This window comes from Salmo salar, chromosome ssa12, assembly GCF_905237065.1.
Source record: "Salmo salar chromosome ssa12, Ssal_v3.1, whole genome shotgun sequence".
Taxonomy (NCBI): Eukaryota; Metazoa; Chordata; class Actinopteri; order Salmoniformes; family Salmonidae; genus Salmo; species Salmo salar.
In genome coordinates this window covers 88596724-88616132 of record NC_059453.1, presented here as the reverse complement: position 1 = coordinate 88616132, position 19409 = coordinate 88596724, and the positions used below count along the sequence as shown (strand labels likewise).

Here is a 19409-nt window from a genome sequence, read left to right as displayed (position 1 = left end):
GGCCACCAGTACTTCCCCCTGAGACCCCGCACTGTCCTCGCCACACCAGGATGACCCGAAGAGGGTAGTATGTGAGCCCACCGAATCAATTGACCATGGCCCACCTTGCCTGACGCGGATTCAGTCTCCTAGCTGCCCGGATATACTCCAGATTCTGGTGGTCGGCGGTCCAGATGAGAAAAGGGTGCCTAGCCCCCTCAAGCCAGTGTCTCCACACCTTCAGGGCCTTTACCACCGCTAACAACTCCCGGTCCCCCACATCATAGTTACGCTCCGCTGGGCCAAGCTTCTTCGAAAAGAAAGCGCAGGGGCAGAGTTTCGGTGGCGTACCCGAGCGCTGTGATAGCACGGCACCCACCCCAGCCTCGGAAGCGTCCACCTCCACTATGAATGCTAGAGAGGGGTCCGGGTGCGCCAACACGGGTGCATCGGTGAACAGCGCCTTCAACCTATTGAAGGCTCTAGCCCACCGCATATGCACCGCCCCCCCCTTCAGCAGTGAGGAAATGGGGGCCACTACCTGGCCAAAACCCCGGATAAACCTCCGGTAGTAATTGGCAAAGCCTAAGAACTGCTGCATTTCCTTCACCGTGGTTGAAGTCGGCCAATTACGCACGGCCTTAACGCGGTCACACTCCATCACCACCCCCGAGGTGGAAATGCGATAACCCAGGAAGGAGACAGCTCGTTTGGAGAACACACACTTCTCAGCCTTGACGTATAGGTCATGCTCCAGCAGTCTACCAAGCACCTTGTGCACCAGAGACACATGCGCGGCGCGGGTGGCGGAATAGATCAGAATATCATCGATATAGACAACCACGCCCTGCCCATGCAGGTCCCTGAGAATCTCGTCTACAAAGGATTGAAAGACGGCTGGAGCATTCTTTAACCCATACGGCATGACGAGGTACTCATAATGACCCGATGTGGTACTAAACGCGGTTTTCCACTCGTCTCCATCCCGAATACGCACCAGATTATACGCGCTCTTGAGTCCAGTTTTGTGAAAAACCTTGCTCCGTGAAATGATTCCACCGCCGTAGCGATGAGAGGTAGCGGGTAACTAAACATCACCGTGATGGCATTTAGGCCTCTATAATCAATGCACGGACACAGACCTCCCTCCTTTCCCCCCCCCAAAAAAACTCGAGGAGACGGGTGAAATGGAGGGCCGAATGTACCCGTCCCAGAGATTCCGTGACATATGTCTCCATAGCCAACGTCTCCTCCTGTGAAAATGGGTACACGTGACTCTTGGGAAGCGCAGCGTTTACCTGGAGATTTATCGCACAATCCCCCTGTCGATGAGGTGGTAATTTAGTCGCCATCTTCTTACAGAAAGCTATAGCCAAATCGGCATATTCAGGGGGAATGCGCACAGTGGAAACTTGGTCTGGACTCTCCACCGACGTGGCACTGATGGAAACTCTCATACACCTCCCTGAACACTCCTCTGACCACCCCTGGAGAACCCCCTGTCTCCACGAAATCCTGGGATTGTGACTAGTCAGCCAGGGAACCCCCAGCGCCACCGGAAACGCAGGCGAATCGATAAGGAAGAGACTAATCCGCTCCCTGTGATTCCCCTGCGTTACCATGTCCAGTGGAACCGTGGCCTCCCTGACCAACCCTGACCCTAATGGCCGGTTATCTAAGAAGTGCACGGGGAAGGGGGGATCTATCGGCACTAGCGGAATTCCCAGCTTGATGGCGAGTCCGCGATCCATAAAGTTCCCAGCTGCGCCTGAATCGACTAGCGCCCTATGCTGGGAAGAGGGAGAAAAGTCACGAAAACAAATACATACAAACATGTGACCAACAGGGGGTTCTGGGTGAGTTTGGTGCTGACTCACCTGGGGTGACCGAGAAGTGTTCTGCCTGCCCTCTCGACACCCAAACTGTCTCCCCCAGCACCGGTCGGCCGTGTGTCCTCTCCGACCACAGCTGGTGCAGGAGGAGCCTCTTCCTCCGGTGCTCCTCGGCACGGTGCCCCCTAACTCCATAGGAATAGGAGCGGGAGTGCTAGGAGGTGGAACAGACAGGACCCTTTCCGAATGCCCGCGGTCAGCCAGCAGATTGTCCAGCCAGATAGACATGTCTATCAGTTCGTCGAGGGAGAGAGCGGTGTCCCGACACGATAGCTCCCTGCGGACGTCCTCCCGGAGACCACACCAGTAATGGTCTATCAAGGCCCTGTCGTTCCACCCAGCCCCAGCGGCCAAGGTCCGGAACTCCAACGTGAAGTCCTGCGCGCTCCTCGTCTCCTGCCTAAGATGGAATAGTCGTTCCCCCGCCGCTCGGCCCTCCGGAGGGTGGTCGAATATGGCCCGAAAGCGGCGGGTGAACTCTGGATAATGATCCCTTGCCGAGTCTGGGCCATTCCAGACCACGTTGGCCCACTCCAGAGCTCGACCCATCAGGCAGGAGACGAGGACACTCACACTCTCCTCCCCCGAGGGAGTAGGTCTCACGGTAGCCAGGTACAGCTCGAGCTGGAGCAGAAACCCCTGGCACCCAGCCGCCGCTCCGTCGTACTCCCTCGGGAGGGCAAGACAAAGCGCGCCGGAGCCGGACACAGTGGGAGGAGGAGGTGGATTCGTTGGAGGAACCGGCGGTGGAGAGAGGAGACCACTCCTCTCCCATCGGTCCATTCTCTCCATCATCTGATCCATCGCTGATCCTATCCGATGGAGAATGGTAGTATGATGGAGGACGCGTTCCTCCATCGAGGGAGGGGGTGGCAGCTGCTCCTGCTGACTCCATTCAGAAGGTACAGGATTCTGTAAGGCTCTGGGTGTAGTGGGTGCGAAGTCAGGCGCAGGAAGCAGAGAGTACCGGGTAGTGCTTTAATAGGCACACAAAACAAATGCCCCAAACACTGGGGACTGAAACAGTCCGGAGAAAAGCCCACGACCGAACACACAAAAAACTCAAGCGTGCATAGTAGCCACACACAAACAATCCCGCACATAGAGCAGGCGGGCCTACTGGCTAAAATAACCCAACTAATCAGCAAAACAGGTGAGACAGAAAGGGGGAAAGGAATCAGTGGCAGCTAGTAGGCCAGTGACGACGACCGCCGAGCACCACCCGAGCAGGAAGGGGAGCTACCTTCGGTAGGAATCGTGACAGTAGTACGTACACCATCACCATCTTTTCAGATTCCACAGTGATTCTTTAGTTGTGGATGTTTCATGTAGCCAGCGTGTAACAACTGCCATATCCCGCGGGTAGAACAATGGCATCCGGTCTATAACCTAACAGTTTAGTACCATACCAGCAGGTGGTATCCAAGCTTTACACATAACAGTGGCCACTACATCACCACACTCCCTCTCTTGCTCTTGGTCCTCATATTTGTAAGTCACCTTGATTTGGCACCTGTGCTTTTTATCGTTTTTTTTTTTTTTTATGAAAACATTTAGCGAATTCCATGACAGTAGCTAAAGCAAGGGACTATTAGCAGCATACTAGTAGACTACAAATGCATGCTGGAGCGGGCATGCCCTGATCTCGTGGAGTGAGCGCTACTGGAGCGAAATTGGAGTGTGCGAGAAGGCCGAAGCTCCAGCTTTTGGGAATCTTGCTCCAAGTTCCAATCTTGACAAGCTCCGGTTCCAGGTCCGCACGACTCACATACTCTGGTAGGAGCTGAAGTTTACTGATGACCTCTAGTGGTGAGTTGGGTAACACTTTACTTACTACCTGCAGGTATAACAATGATTAGACTTGTCATAAGACGTTATAAAGGCTCATATATGACAATGATAAGCTGTAGAGTGCTATATCTCCAGGCTTTAAGTAAAGTGTTTTAACGCCGGTTCCATATTAAATGGGGTCCTCCACATAGACTAGAGCCCTCAAACTCAACTCGGGACCTGAAGCCAGTTCCACTGCATTTTTTTCATTGTCCCCCTCTAATTAGGGACTGATTTAGACCTGGGATACCAGATGTGTGCATTTAATTATCAGGTAGAACACAAAACCAGCAGGCTCCGGACCTAGTAGGGTAGGCGTTGAATACCCCGGGTCTAGAGTATACTTAAATGGACACTACACTCTTAGAAAAAAATTGCCATCTAGAACCAAAAACGGTTCTTCGACTGTCCCCATAGAATAACCCTTTGAAGAAACTTTTGGTTCCGGGTAGAATATTTGGGGTTTCCATGTAGAACCCTTTCCAAAACAGTTCTAACTGGAACCCAAAAGGGTTCTACATGGAACCAAAAAGGGTTCACCTATGGGGACAACCGCATAACCTTTTTTTCTAAGAGTGTACGTTTACATGTCCACAGAGTGCATATTTTTGGAGCATCATACCAGGGTGCAGATTTACTTTTTTGTTTTACGTTATCCTCTTGGATCCAGCACCGGGGAAACATTTTTTTATAGATGTATACCACCCCTCTATCCACAGAATGCATGTACCTCTCATCATCACAATAGTCATATCAATGTTTTGATGAAGCATTTTATTTTGTTGTATGCAGATGAACGGGCACTACAGTTGGTAGAGTAAATAGCTATTATTCTAAACAGACAGACTTCTAGACCACTAGGGCTTTCCCACATGTCCGACCACTGGTTCCCCTACATACAGTACGCAAAATGAGGTAAAATACAAGGTAAATGCATCGTTAAATATGCATGCTCTCTTTCTCTCCCTGTTAGAGTGTGTGTTGTGAGTATGAGTGGTGGCTCAGGTAAAGCATTCACGGAGTTAGCTAGGCTTGCGTTTCAGAGCTTGCGCTGCCACAACACTCATTTTGAGAGCTGATGGTTAAAGTGTTTTATCCCACAATCGGATGTGTGCAGTCCCAAAATTTCCCCCGACAGCCATATATCCCAGATCTCCAGAATAAACTTCTAGCAGCAGAAAATTCAGTTTCCTCATCAATATTTCAGTGGAGGCTCCGCTTTCTGCCTTTTTTTGCAGTGCACTTTGTACTGTAGCTCTTTGTCCCCATGTCAGTAAGAGTACACACCTCTTGTGTTGAGAGAGCAGTCAGGGTATTATAGCCTTCACTACCTCCCAGGGTTGCTAAGGAAACAAACACTACAGCTGTGTCATATAACAGTCATACATATTACAAGTATAATCTCTGCTGAAGATTCTGTTTGATTCACTAGCTCAAAATACAAGGATTAAGATTTAACAGGATTGTGTGTTGTATAGATTCAAATTCTCCCAATTATTTGGAGATGTTAAAAAACATTGAATATACTGATTTGTCTAAATTTTGCCAGTTAAGTGACCAAAATCATTGGCATCAGATTTCATAAGATTATGTTTAGGATTCAACTGACAGGATAAAAACATAAACAAAGTTTGGTCAATTTGTACAGTAATCTCACAGTAGAATTCAATGCTTATTTATGGTGATCGAGCATGCAATGACTGTTAGATAAGAGATAGCAAGGTGGAGACAGCTGGGACACAGTAAAGGTGACATTCATAAAAAAGACAGGACATAGAAGTCGTATAATAAACTGAAGCCATGGCAACAAAAACAGTTGTTATGGTTACAGTGTTGAGCCAGAGGAGACAGGATCTAGTATCTCCCATGGGGAAGTGGTGCTCTCGTTGGGTTGTTACTGTAAATGTGATCATCCATACAGCAAATTCCCAGAATTCGCTCATATTCCCAAATGTCTTTGTCTCCTTTAATTTGGTCACCGACAGTCCATTTATGATGACAAGCCTATTCCCGTTTCACCATTGATGGAGTAGGGTGGTGTTGGATCAATTTTGTATTTGTGCTGAACCTTTGTGGAGGCCCACGTAGGCTAATTAATGTTTGAACCCTGACCCTTCGAAAAAGCCACTGCTGTAAACATGTAGCCAGAAAAAAGGAAGGGGGTGTTGTTCACATGCTCTCACACCTAAACCCAACACATGGTCAGAGGTACTAGAAGTGATGAGTCCAGAAAGCAGTGGGGTCAGGAAATTACAGACACATGAGGGACATGGTCAGAGGTACTACAAGTACACTCAATGCTGCCTTGGGGAAAGCATGTATTCTATACCAGTGTTTCTCATTCCCAGGATCCATGGTCCGGCGGGCACCGGTCCCTGGGACATTGCTGAGTGGTCCATCAGATGGTTATCTGACTGACACCGATTTCATCTGATCTTGAGAGCAGGTTTTCAACATAAACAGTCATCCAAGGAACCATATCTTACCAGTCCCTGGTACAACGGTGGGTAGAGAAACACTGTTGTATACCGTTTTACTGAACAAGGCTCAACAGTGTAGTACTGCTCTGCTCCGCTCGACAGTGATTTGTCAAGGATCTTGCAGCTAAATGTCATTATTGTGATCCAGTAGGACATGCTGCTGCTGTTGCTCAGGGGGACTTCAGGGGGAAAACACCAAACACTGCATAACACTCAAAACAGGAGCAACTCACATAGAAAAGATAGAAAAACAGTGAGAATCTGTTGTACTGTACAGCATATTTAAAACCTTACATGGAATGACAGATGCAAAAAAAAAAAAAACAGGACTGTACAGTTTCGCATAGCATCCAGATTGCAAAAAAAAAAAATGCTAATATTTACAATGCACAGTGCGTAGCTTATTCTGGCTATGCAGGCACCATTGACTATGCCATATCACTAGTGTTACGAGGGAACATACTTACATACTGCCAGGAAAATGTCAACATAATCACAGCACAACATTGGAATAGAACACGGCAGAATATGTTTCCTGCGCTCGTAGGAGTTGTGGTGTTGTTGGTACACACATACTGCCATGGTTTGACTGTGGTAACAATCCCAGTGTTGTAGCTGATATGTGTTGATTATGTTGGTGCTGTGTTTCTCTGATGTGGGTCCTAGGGGAGTGTTTAAATAAAGACTGCTCAGTCAGTGTGTTGGTTGGTCAGGCAGAGAGGGGGAACAGGGAAGCGTTGCTTTGAAGTCTCTGGCAATGTGCAGTATGATTGGACGGTTCAGTCTGGGTGACCCAAGCAACTAGATGGGCTCTACGTAATTAGCAGGATATAAGCCCAACAAAATGGGCTCTACGTAATTAGCAGGATATAAACCCAACTAGATGGGCTCTACGTAATTAGCAGGATATAAACCCAACTTGCCACTGTCCAACAGGCCTTTACACCAGCCCTGCTCATCCTCGTCTTCTAGTTTAGTTAGCTCGTCTCCTGTGAGAAAGGACGGAGCGAGAGATGGAGAGCGAGGGAGAGACAGAGCGAGGGAGAGAGCGAGGGAGAGAGAGAGAGCGAGGGAGAGAGAGCGGGAGGGATAGAGAGAGCGAGAGATGGAGAGAGAGAGGGAGAGGGAAGGAGAGAGGGAGACATCAGATCGACATACAATTTTGATTGATATTTGATTGAGTTATCAACAAACATGAATTCAATTTGAAATCAACCAAACCTTGAAACTCTGTTGTTGATTTTTGGTTGAAATCTGGGTTAAATTTGAGGTGTGTATGTTAACTTTTTGCAAACTGTACCTCAAACTGATGCCAGTTCATATGCATGCCAGGGCCGTGGGTGTTGCTATTGTTTGTTTTCTTTTTGGGATGAAAAAGGTAATGAGACAAAAAAACTGATTTTTATGTTTGGAAACCTTTTATCCTACTGCGAGTTAGTTAGATGATTGATTTTAAATCATATATATCAAAACAAATATAATTGAAAAGTTCAGTGCACAATTTAGTGTCTTTCTTGTGGTACCCAATCAACAGATTCCGTTTCTAAAAGGTTCACAAGTAGTAGTAGTAGTTGTAGTAGCAGTATTAGTAACGTTATTGTCCCAAATGGGAAATAGATTTTTTGGCATAACATTTTCAAAAGACACATGACAAACACAGAATCACAACCAAATAGAGTTGTTAGTTCTCGTTGGGATGCTCACCTGCTTTAAAGGTGAGTTCGTCCTGTTCCTGCCCGTCGTAGTCGTACAGCGCCCTCACCCGTACACCCTTCGCTGACTCCTCAAAGGGGTTGGCCCCACCCTCATTGGTGTCTGAGCCGGAGTTTGGCGCGGCCTGCTCATCGTCTGACCACTCTGCCGACTGGTCCTGGGAGGAGTAGGCCTGGTTCTTATCAGAGCTGCTCACACTGTGGACAGGAGATGTTTCAACATCATAGACCATCATCATCATCATTGTTCGGTTGCAGAACAGTTTCACCACAAGCTTCCTCCAGTAACTAGGAACACTATCCATCAACATGGTTGTCATGTGACCAGCACAGAGGAGAAATGGCTGAGTGAATTGGAGACAAAAACTGGATGTTTCACTTTTATGAGCTGATCTCTTTATTCATGTCAACCCAGCACGAGAAAACATGCAACAGAATATGCCCCACTTCTCTGTTCTGCTATAATAACATAATAATACTAAAACAACTGGGTGACATCATCTTCTGGCCACTAAACAGCCTTTGTGGAGATATTACCAAACACAACTGTGACATTTCACAACAAGTTATTGGAAAGGGAAAGGGGATACCTGGTCAGTTGAACAACTGAATGCACTCAACCTAAATATTCTGCATTTAACCCCATCAGAGAGGTGCGGGGGGCTGCCCTAATCGACATCATATTGATACTGTAGTTTGCAATAACATCGCATGCTTCGTATTTATGAACTGTTAACTTTATATCAACATGAATCCTTGCTGCCACCTCCGGGACATTAGATAAGATAAACGTTCTAGCCCCCAATACAAGAGGAAATAGTATTGAGCAAACAACTGATGTCATCTGTATGAAAACAGATATAACATCTCATACACAGAATTCATACATTGCCTATTGCACCTATGGGCTGTTCTGGCTCGGACAAGGCATATTTACTATTTAACCCCTTACACACCACACATCGGACAAGGCTTACTTACTATTTAACCCCTTACACACTACACATCGGACAAGGCTTACTTACTATTTAACACCTTACACACTACACATCGGACAAGGCTTACTTACTATTTAACCTCTTCCACACTACACATCGGACAAGGCTTACTTACTTACTTACTATTGCACAATGCCTATTACACCCCTGACATCGTAAAAATAGATACATTCTGCTGTTAGTATTGATAAAACATGAAAATGGTCTCTGTGACGACACTCACAGTGACTCTACATGTTAGAAAGGCATGTTTGTTCTACTACAGAAGGTAACCGTGGTGGTAGAGAGACCAACCTGCCCCTGTCTGTGAGGCCAACCTGCCCCTGTCTGTGAGGCCAACCTGCCCCTGTCTGTGAGACCAACCTGCCCCTGTCTGTGAGACCAACCTGCCCCTGTCTGTGAGGCCAACCTGCCCCTGTCTGTGAGGCCAACCTGCCCCTGTCTGTGAGGCCAACCTGCCCTGTCTGTGAGACCAACCTGCCCCTGTCTGTGAGACCAACCTGCCCCTGTCTGTGAGACCAACCTGCCCCTGTCTGTGAGACCAACCTGCCCCTGTCTGTGAGACCAACCTGCCCCTGTCTGTGAGACCAACCTGCCCCTGTCTGTGAGACCAACCTGCCCCTGTCTGTGAGACCAACCTGCCCCTGTCTGTCTGTGAGACCAACCTGCCCCTGTCTGTGAGACCAACCTGCCCCTGTCTGTGAGGCCAACCTGCCCCTGTCTGTGAGGCCAACCTGCCCCTATCTGTGAGACCAACCTGCCCCTGTCTGTGAGACCAACCTGCCCCTGTCTGTGAGACCAACCTGCCCGTCTGTGAGACCAACCTGCCCCTGTCTGTGAGACCAACCTGCCCCTGTCTGTGAGACCAACCTGCCCCTGTCTGTGAGACCAACCTGCCCCTGTCTGTGAGGCCAACCTGCCCCTGTCTGTGAGGCCAACCTGCCCCTGTCTGTGAGGCCAACCTGCACTGTCTGTGAGACCAACCTGCCCCTGTCTGTGAGACCAACCTGCCCCTGTCTGTGAGACCAACCTGCCCCTGTCTGTGAGACCAACCTGCCCCTGTCTGTGAGACCAACCTGCCCCTGTCTCCAGCCGGTGCTGCCACATGGTCCGGTGCTGCCACATGGTTCGGTGCTGCTGTCACGCTAGTCAGCATTATACCGTCTGCCCCTTTCTTCGACTTCTCTCGTTTGCTGATCATGTGAGTGAGCTCTGGATTGTACTCCTGGAAGGAAGGAAGGAAGGAAGGAAGGAAGGAAGGAAGGAAGGAAGGAAGGAAGGAAGGAAGGAAGGAAGGAAGGAAGGAAGGAAGGAAGGAAGGAAGGAAGGAAGGAAGGAAGGAAGGAAGGAAGGAAGGAAGGAAGACGGGGAGCAAGCCACAGTTACAAGTCAATTCCTAGTTTTTCCCATTCAGTCAATGGAGGAAGTGAATTGAAATTAATTCCATGAGTTGAAAACGATCAATTAAACACATGCATTGTAAGGCTAACTGGGAAGAAGTGGTTGTGTACCTCAAACTGGGGCCAGTTCATGTGCATACCAGGGCCGTGGTTGTTGCTGAACCACTTCAGGTCATCTTGTGCACTGGCAGAGGTGATGGTGCGTTCCAGGTCTCTGTACACTGTGGCGTAACTGAAGACGGATAGAGATAGAGAGAAGTTACACCTCTGTTCTGACACATTCATCTTGACTCAGTGTATCATTATGGTGGTGCCCAGGTGGTGGGCCAAGGTGTGTGTGGGTATGGACCTACCTTTGGTTCTCGGTGAGGTTGAGGTGTCGTTTGATGTCCAACAGCACCTCCCTGAGGAAGCTCAGTCTCTTATCCTCAAACTGCTGACACGTGTCAAACACTGTCTCCATGTTCTCCATGTACTGGGGCGTACACTTCCTCAGCTCATCCAGAGCCTTCTCATACTTCTCCTTAGCCTGCATGGTGAAGATCAGACAGAGAGTATGTTAATAACATGTCAGGGATAAACAACCACACAGGCTGTACAGTTCAGAGCTGAGGCGCTGTTGACCCCCGCAAAGCGGGTTCACATTTTTTATGTTTCAGAGCCCTATCAGAATGTGTTTTAATGTTTCAGAGCCCTTTCAGAATGTTTATTTTAATGTCAACATTTTACACCTTAACAGTGACTTTTATTTTTCTTCTTTCTTACATGTTTTAGCTTCTGCATAGCAAGGTCTTTACGAGCTTGGGGTTACTGAGAAGTGGTGGTGATTCATGTTGACCAAGGATGAATGATAATTAGTGGTCCTCTCAGTAGTTGTAAGACAGTATTATTGAACATGTGTAATGGTTTGAGTGGGTCAAGGGGAAGCAAGGCTGTGACATCATCCCAGTGGGCTCAGCAGAGTAAAGTCCACTTTACCAGTGGTTCCCAAACTGTGGGGCGTGCCCCCTGGGTCGGCATGGAGCCCCCCCCCCCACACACTTATGTCAGTCATCAGTCATTGCATACCTTAGAGAGCTATTTACAACTTGGCAGAAATGTCCAGCATAGGAAGAGTAGGGTGAGCTGTGGCGGGTGAGCAGTGGAGGGTCTGGGCAGTAGGGGTCTGGGGAGTAGGGGTCTGGGGAGTAGGGGCCTGGACAGTAGGGGTCTGGACAGTAGGGGTCTGGACAGTAGGGGCCTGGACAGTAGGGGTCTGGACAGTAGGGGCCTGGGGCGTAGGGGCCTGGACAGTAGGGGTCTGGACAGTAGGGGTCTGGACAGTAGAGGACTGGACAGTAGGGGCCTGGACAGTAGGGGCCTGGACAGTAGAGGCCTGGGGAGTAGGGGTCTGGGGAGTAGGGGCCTGGACAGTAGGGGTCTGGGGCGTAGGGGTCTGGACAGTAGGGGCCTGGGGAGTAGGGGCCTGGACAGTAGGGGTCTGGACAGTAGGGGCCTGGGGCGTAGGGGTCTGGGGAGTAGGGGTCTGGACAGTAGGGGTCTGGGCAGTAGGGGTCTGGACAGTAGGGGTCTGGGGAGCAGGGGTCTGGATAGCTCACTTTCTGAGAGTCCTGTTTGCACTTGTCCACCTTGTCCAGGAGCTTCTTCTGCTGGTCGGCTGTGACTGAGGTGTCTGCCTTGCTGTTGGCCTCTCTGCTGGATGCCACCTTCTCCTCCTTACACGCCAGGTGGTACGTCTTCTTGGCAGTCTCAAGCTGAGGAGAGAAGATATGGTATATTTTTGAAGGATATTTACACTTTTGGAGGTATCATTTGAATGCAAACTACTTCAAGGTTATAGCAGAGCGTGGTGCATGTTCTGATTTGGTCTGGATCTCTACGGCAATGCTCAAGTGTACAGTAGTTCAGGTGGTTGCCCCTCACCTCCTTGAGCTTCTTGGCCCATGGTTTCTGGGCCTTCTTGAAGCCCTCCTCTGCCTCTTTGGTTTCCTTGAAGCCTCCCATCATCTGCTTGTGGTAGGAGTCCTTCTGCCAGTTCTTCACCTTCTCAAAGTCATTGTTGAGCAGTCCGTTCTTCACATCCTGGTGCAGCTCACTCACCTTCTCAGCCTCGGTCATCATTGCCACCCAGGCCCTCTCCACACTGCCGTACTGGGGCCCTGAGGGAGAGGGAGAAGGAGAACAGGGTCAGAGTTAGACGGAGAGGGAGAAGGAGAAGAGGGTCAGGGTTATAGGGAGAAGGAGGAGAAGAGGGCCAGGGTTAGAGGGAGAGGGAGAAGGAGAAGAGGGTCAGGGTTAGAGGGAGAAGGAGAAGAGGGTCAGGGTTAGAGGGAGAGGGAGAAAAGGGTCAGGGTCAGGGTGAGAAGGAAAAGAGGGTCAGGGTTAGAGGGAGAAGGAGAAGAGGGTCAGGGTCAGAGTTAGAGGGAGAAGGAGAAGAGGGTCAGAGTAAAGAGGGAGAAGGAGAAGGAGAAGAGGGTCAGGTTTAGAAGGAGAAGAGGGTCAGGTTTAGAAGGAGAAGAGGGTCAGGGTTAGAGGGAGAAGAGGGTCCGGGTTAGAGGGAGAAGGAGAAGAGGGTCAGGGTCAGAGTTAGAAGGAGAAGGAGAAGAGGGTCAGGGTTAGAGGGAGAAGGAGAAGAGGGTTATAGGGAGAGGGAGAAGAGGGCCAGGGTTATAGGGAGAAGGGGGAGGTCCATTAGCATTTTGAGAAACAGATGGAAGTATTACTCTATGACTCAATGAATATCCTGCACATTGCATTCACTGTACTCCATGACAAAACTAGAAAGGGTTTATTATTTTTTAAAAGCATGCTCCTACAGATGGCAATATAACTCTTCCAATCCACTGTGAGCTGCTGGGTGTCTCCCATTCTCCCCTCGTACCTTTATCCACCAGCTGTCTCCATCTCTTAGACCAGTCGGTCAGCTGCTGGCTGTAGGCCTTCTCGATTTTGGCTCGCTCTTGTATACAGTTCATCAGGTCATTGCAGAGCCGGTGGCCATCATCAATCCGCTTCACAGCACGCTTATAGTTTCCCACCTTTCATAGGTACCAGAATGAGAGGCATTTCAATTACATTCAAAACATTCCACCTTATGAATGTGGCGTTCCACGAACAATGGTGTCAGTGTCTCCCTATTGAGTGATCATTGTCGTGCCACCTTAAGAGGGACTCCCCCCTAGCCTGCAGGACGGGACGTGATGCCTGGGAAGAGCAAGAGTATACGGGATGGTAGGGGCTAGTGGTGCTAAAATAAGAAAAATAACAATAATACATTGAATTTATAACTTGCTTTTCATTGAAAAACTGTCTCAAAGTGCTACAGTGAGGTGCAATAAAATAAATTAAAACAAGAGACATAGACAGAAAAGGACAGAGCTAGACATGGAGACTGACACAAAGTACACAGCTGACAAGGGGAAAGGACAACAAGGAACACAGCTACTCTATATCTAACAGAAAGCCTTCCTAAAGGTTTTAGGCCATTTTTAAAGGAGCCCAGAGTCTGAGGTGCCTTCAGGTGGTCCAGGAGTCAATTACAGAGTCAGAAAGACAGATCCCCCATAGAGCAGAGCTTGGTCCTGGGGGATGTGGAGGAGCAGGCTATCGCTCCATCTGAGGCACACACACACAATCCCTCCACATCAGTAGCCCTAGTCAGCGGCCTGTTATGCTGCCAGCTCTGCTGCAAAGCCAAAAGAGGGTGACGCAGTGCCAGCAAAGTGTGGACACCTGGAATTGCTGGTTCAAATCCCAGTTCCACTGAAAGGGATGCATGTCTGACTACATATTAATATATCTCCAAACAGGTATGGTCTGTTCTCACCTCCCAGAAGCTGTCTGTGGCATCCTCCTGGCTGGCCGACTCGTCATAGGCGCCCGACATGATCCTAGATTTGGCAGAGAGGACGTGAGGAGGTTTTGGGAGTCTGCAGCAGATTCTTGGTCTTCAGGCACTGAGGGGAGAAGAAAGAGAATAATTAATAATAGCAATACAATGTGGTCAGTTGCTTTCATCCAAACTACAAAAAATACAGCAAAAGGCCATTTCAGACATTTGTTGTGGGAATTGAAAACAAACTATTAAAGTTGTCCTTAAGCCGTGTAAACATTAGTTCCCTTTAATTCATAATGCCATCAAATGTCATTCAGCCCAAACAGATGTGAGACAACTGATGATTGAAGAGCAGCAGAAGCTACAGCCCTCCCTCTGTTCTGTTCCTGGTACAACAGCCCTCCCTACGTTCTGGTACAACAGCACTCCCTCCGTTCTGGTCCTGGTACAACAGCCCTCCCTACATTCTGTTCCTGGTTCAGCAGCCCTCCCTCCGTTCTGGTACAACAGCCCTCCCTCTGTTCTGGTCCTGGTACAGCAGCCCTCCCTCCGTTCTGGTACAACAGCCCTCACTCCATTCTGGTCCTGGTACAACAACCTTCCCTCCGTTCTGGTCCTGGTACAACAGCCCTCCCTCTGTTCTGGTCCTGGTACAACAGTCCTCCCTCTGTTCTGGTCCTGGTACAACAGTCCTCCCTCTGTTCTGGTCCTGGTACAACAGTCCTCCCTCTGTTCTGGTCCTGGTACAACAGTCCTCCCTCTGTTCTGGTCCTGGTACAACAGTCCTCCCTCTGTTCTGGTCCTGGTACTGCAGCCCTCCCTCCATTCTGGTCCTGGTACAACAGTCCTCCCTCTGTTCTGGTCCTGGTTCAGCAGCCCTCCCTCCATTCTGGTCCTGGTACAACAGCTCTCCCTCTATTCTGGTTCTGGTACAACAGCCCTCCCTCTGTTCTGGTCCTGGTACAACAGCCCTCCCTCCATTCTGGTCCTGGTACAACAGCTCTCCCTCTATTCTGGTCCTGGTTCCGCAGTCCTCCCTCTGTTCTGGTCCTGGTACAGAAGCCCTCCTGTTCTGGTCCTGGTACCCCAAGTTATCGTTACTGATTGTGGATTTATTTCTTGTGTTATTATCTTTCTATATTTGTTCTGTTTTTCTCTCTGCATTGTTGGAAACGGCCCGTAAGTAAGGATTTCCCTGTTGTTTACGCAGCATGTGAGCTGAGGGCTGCCATTAAAAAACACCTCAGACTCCATGAGGAATGATTTGTCTCAGAACAAAATAACAGTCTATCCATGCTCAAACGTGAACATTATTGTCTCTAATATTAACACAGCGCTGAGTAGAAAGGGTAACATGCTAGTATGGAGAATGGTTTCCACTAATGGTGTTGTGGCTAGCGAGACCACCGGCTTGCTGGTTGAGTCCTTAATCAAGGCAAATATCATATTCTGTAATGCCTATGGCAGTAGAGCCTACAACTTCCAGATTGTACTCCAAGAACGACTGGATGTCTCTTTCACATCCGATACAGCAACCCCTCATCAGCCATGCAGTAGCAGTCTGCTACCAACAATAACAATGTATTTTCATTTGTTAAAATGTAACCTTTTATTTAACTAGGCAAGTCAGTTAAGAACAAATTGTTATTTACAATGACGGCCTACCCCGGCCAAACCCGGACGATGCTGGGCCAATTGTGCGCCGCCCAATGGGACTCCCAATCACAGCCGGATGTGATGCAGCCTGGATTTGAACCAGGGACTGCAGTGACACCTCTTGCACTGAGATGCAGTGCACCCCTTGCGAGCCCAGTAACAATAACACATCTTCACCAAACCAAGACCTGTATGTCGCATTTACAGCAACGACTATTCCCCAGGTCGTTGCTGTAAATGAGAATGTGTTCTCAGTCAACTTACATGGTAAAATAAGGGCAAAATTAAAATACAAATATTTTAAGCCATTCCCGAGGGCGAAGGCCCAGTGACGCTGCCTGGGAGAGACAATAGAGGGCTCTGCTTTAGAGTGGGGGTGGGTGGGGGGGGGGGGCACTGCATGGGTATTTGGGTCACCTCAGCCGTCCTAAACTAATGGCTGGAAAATACTTTTGACAATGGGGAGAAGGAGAGAGGGAAAACGAGAGAGAGAGAGAGAGAAAGAGAGCAATACAGACTTCAAAATGCAGTTTCTTTCCAGACAAAACGTGAGCAGAACGGCTTTGGTTGAAATACAAAAAGGGCTTCGGCTGCATGGGGAATGTGTGAGAGCTGGGTGTGCACCACAGTTGGTTAATCCATCAAGAGGAGGCTTTTGTTCTAGTGTAGGACAGTCCTGTCTGGGAACAAGGCTAGATGGTAGTGTATACACACAAACACCACCCCACACCTCTTCACCCGTTACTATCTTTCTGGCAGACAGCATATTTCTAAATTCTTCCTGTCCTAAATCATTGTAATATGTACAGAAATCAATACTTGAAATTTATCAAAATTCTAATGTATTTAGGCCTACTAGTGTTTTACACAAAAGAACACATGTAGTCAGTCCAGTTGAACTCTAACACACCTAAGGTGACAAAAGCAGTAACAAACCATTCTTGCTGTCTCATCAAAATCACCATGGAAAGGAACATGAAGTACCCTTTTTCTCCTCTACATACCCCAGCAACACTATGAAGAAGATCACAACACACATATTTCATTAGGGCTCTCCATCTCAACACACATAACCAGATATACACACACACACACACACACACACACACACATAGACACCTCAACCTCAAACACACCAGCACATCAACCAGTGAGAAACCACTCTAGGCTATAGCCAAGACAAAGGACCGCAAATGAATGCACCCAAAAAGAGGGAGGACGCAGGCAGACTACCTCCCTCCGCTCCGTTCTAACAACAAAAGCCTTACCCCCAGTCCTCCATTAGCAGAGTGAGACACGACGGCTAGCTACAGATACAGCTCTGAGGCACGTGGGCTCCACTCCTCTCCTCTCACTCTTCTCTCCTCCCGCCCCTTTGCTTTAGTTCAGCTGAGTTCAGCTGAGCTCTCGCATCATCACATCATACACCGTCAACAAACATAGGCACTATCTTATCCAAGAGCACAGACACTTCTGGCCAGGCAACGTGTTGAGTGAAAGCGTGTGAGTGTTCAGTGTGTGTGTGTGTGTGTGTGTTTCTCAATGGCTGAGTGATAATCCTCTGGTGTTTTGCTTGAATGGTTCAGTCAAGGAGGAAGAGAAAAGAGACTCAGAGGGAGAAGGGGGAGGAGGAACGAGGGATGAGTGTGAGGGGGGGGAGGAGGAACGAGGGATGAGGAGAAGGGTGGGGGGGAGGAGGAATGAGGGATGAGTGTGAGGGGGGGGAGGAGGAATGAGGGATGAGGAGAAGGGTGGGGGGAGGAGGAATGAGGGATGAGGAGAAGGGTGGGGGGAGGAATGAGGGATGAGGAGAAGGGTGGGGGAGGAGGGATGAGGAGAAGGGTGGGGTGTGATGAGGAGAATGGTGGGGGGGGGGGTGATGAGGGGGTGTACTAACCATGGCATCATGAGGGCACAGGATTGCATTGATTGATAGGACTAGAGACAGTGAGGGTTAAGGAGAGACAGGGAACACGGAGGTGGGGAAATATAGTGTGAAGAGCCTCTGATGTGTAGTTAGGGAAGAGAGTGAGACACAGTGAGGAAGAAACAGAGAATCAGACAGACATGGAGAATACAGGACTAGAAGGTGGACAGGAAGGAGGGAAAGGAGGAGAGGTGATTGAAGATGGAGGGAGAGAGTAAATTGTACAGGTGTGACCTTTACGACTGGTGCCTGCCTAAATTGAGACCCAATCACTGGCCACTTTAATAAATGGATCACTAGTCACTTTAAACAATACCACTTTAAATAATGCCACTTATTACATATCTTACATTACTCATATCATATGTATATACTGTATTTTATACCATCTATTGCACCTTTCCTATGCCGCTCGGCCATCGCTCATCCATATATTTATTTGTACATATTTTCATTCACCCCTTTTAGATTTGTGTGTATTAGGTAGTTGTTGGGGAATTGTTAGATTACTTGTTAAACTTTACTGCACTGTCGGAACTAGAAGCACAAGCATTTAGCTACATTCGCATTAACATCTGCTAACTATGTCTATGTGACCAATAACATTTGATTTGATTTGAGGTAATAGAGGGAAATGGCATGTATTATTATTATTATTATTATTATTATTATTACACAAGAGGTTGACTCCACTTCAAGAGAAAAATAGAGTGTATTATCAATCTCATCTAATATTCAGAGGCGGATTTGCGAGTTGCCATGCAGACAGAAAGCCAATAATAAAACCCTGATTTGAATATTCATGAAGCCAAGAGAGCAACCCGGTGCTATGATGAGACAGTCATACATGAGTGGTAATCAGTAGCCAGGAAAATCTGGCAGCACATTCCAGAGCAAAGGGTAACATGACGATGCTTTTACAACAGCTGATAGACCTGTGTAATATTATGCCATTCCTGTGAATGTAACCAGTAGTGCTTTCCTGTGTAGACCGAGTTGCTAGAGAGGAGGAGAGGAGATGAGAGGTGATTAAACGTCACTGGGTAGAGCGCTGGACAGAGTGATGCTGAGCAGTGCAGGACAGGGGAGGGAGGGGGGGACGCACGAGGGCAGTGGTAAGATAAGGGGGCCACAGCTACAGCTCCCAGCTAGCCACAGTAAAATTCCACTGCAGTAAAGGACAGGTCCTCTATATCACAGAACCCATGGCAGCACCACAGCTATTCATCATAAACACTCAATGTGCTGCCTACACATCTCTCTGACTGCAGACACCCGAGTACAGGTAGAGGAAATATTCAGGAAACAACCGAACTGCAAACTGATAAATAACTTTATCTTAGGGCTTTTAAAGTAAAAATGTAGTCCTATTCTCTTAAAAAAAGCTATTTTCAAAACAACTGAATGAATTCCTGTTATGTCAAGTTCAAAGGAGTATTTCACCGTACAACTGACATTTACATAAAACACTCCCTCAATCTATGTGCTTTGGTAATTTCCCTTGAAGGTAAGTCCCAATTCCACTGGACCATACCAAATACACAGCAATATAGGCCTATTTGAATTTTTAAATCCTCCAGGTAACTTAAGCCAACTGTAACCAACAGAGTACGAAACATGAATGCAAACATGCGGTCAGGCTTGACAAATGATGGCATGATGTCTGTGGTTGTACAGTAACTCTAACATGTCCTGGTTTG

At 48.3% G+C, this 19409-nt stretch overlaps 1 protein-coding gene across 4 annotated transcripts in view; it reads right to left on the bottom strand.

The window, feature by feature from the left end:
* Positions 1–4456: 4456 nt before the first annotated feature.
* Positions 4457–19409, bottom strand: part of LOC106566012 (protein kinase C and casein kinase substrate in neurons protein 1) — a 32038-nt gene continuing 17085 nt past the window's right edge. For 2 of the 4 annotated variants that reach the window (XM_014133780.2, XM_014133782.2), the window contains 9 exons: positions 14118–14247; positions 13173–13329; positions 12215–12450; positions 11890–12045; positions 10645–10820; positions 10403–10523; positions 9968–10116; positions 7886–8091; positions 4457–7170 (listed from right to left, as the gene is read on the bottom strand). In XM_014133780.2, coding sequence (XP_013989255.1) covers positions 7061–7170; positions 7886–8091; positions 9968–10116; positions 10403–10523; positions 10645–10820; positions 11890–12045; positions 12215–12450; positions 13173–13329; positions 14118–14177 — 1371 coding nt within the window. In that variant the 5' untranslated portion in view covers positions 14178–14247 and the 3' untranslated portion in view covers positions 4457–7060. Of the gene's footprint in view, positions 7171–7481; positions 7542–7885; positions 8092–9967; positions 10117–10402; positions 10524–10644; positions 10821–11889; positions 12046–12214; positions 12451–13172; positions 13330–14117; positions 14248–17050; positions 17310–19409 lie in introns of those variants that run through there. The other 2 variants (XM_045691896.1, XM_014133781.2) reach the window with 2 other exon arrangements.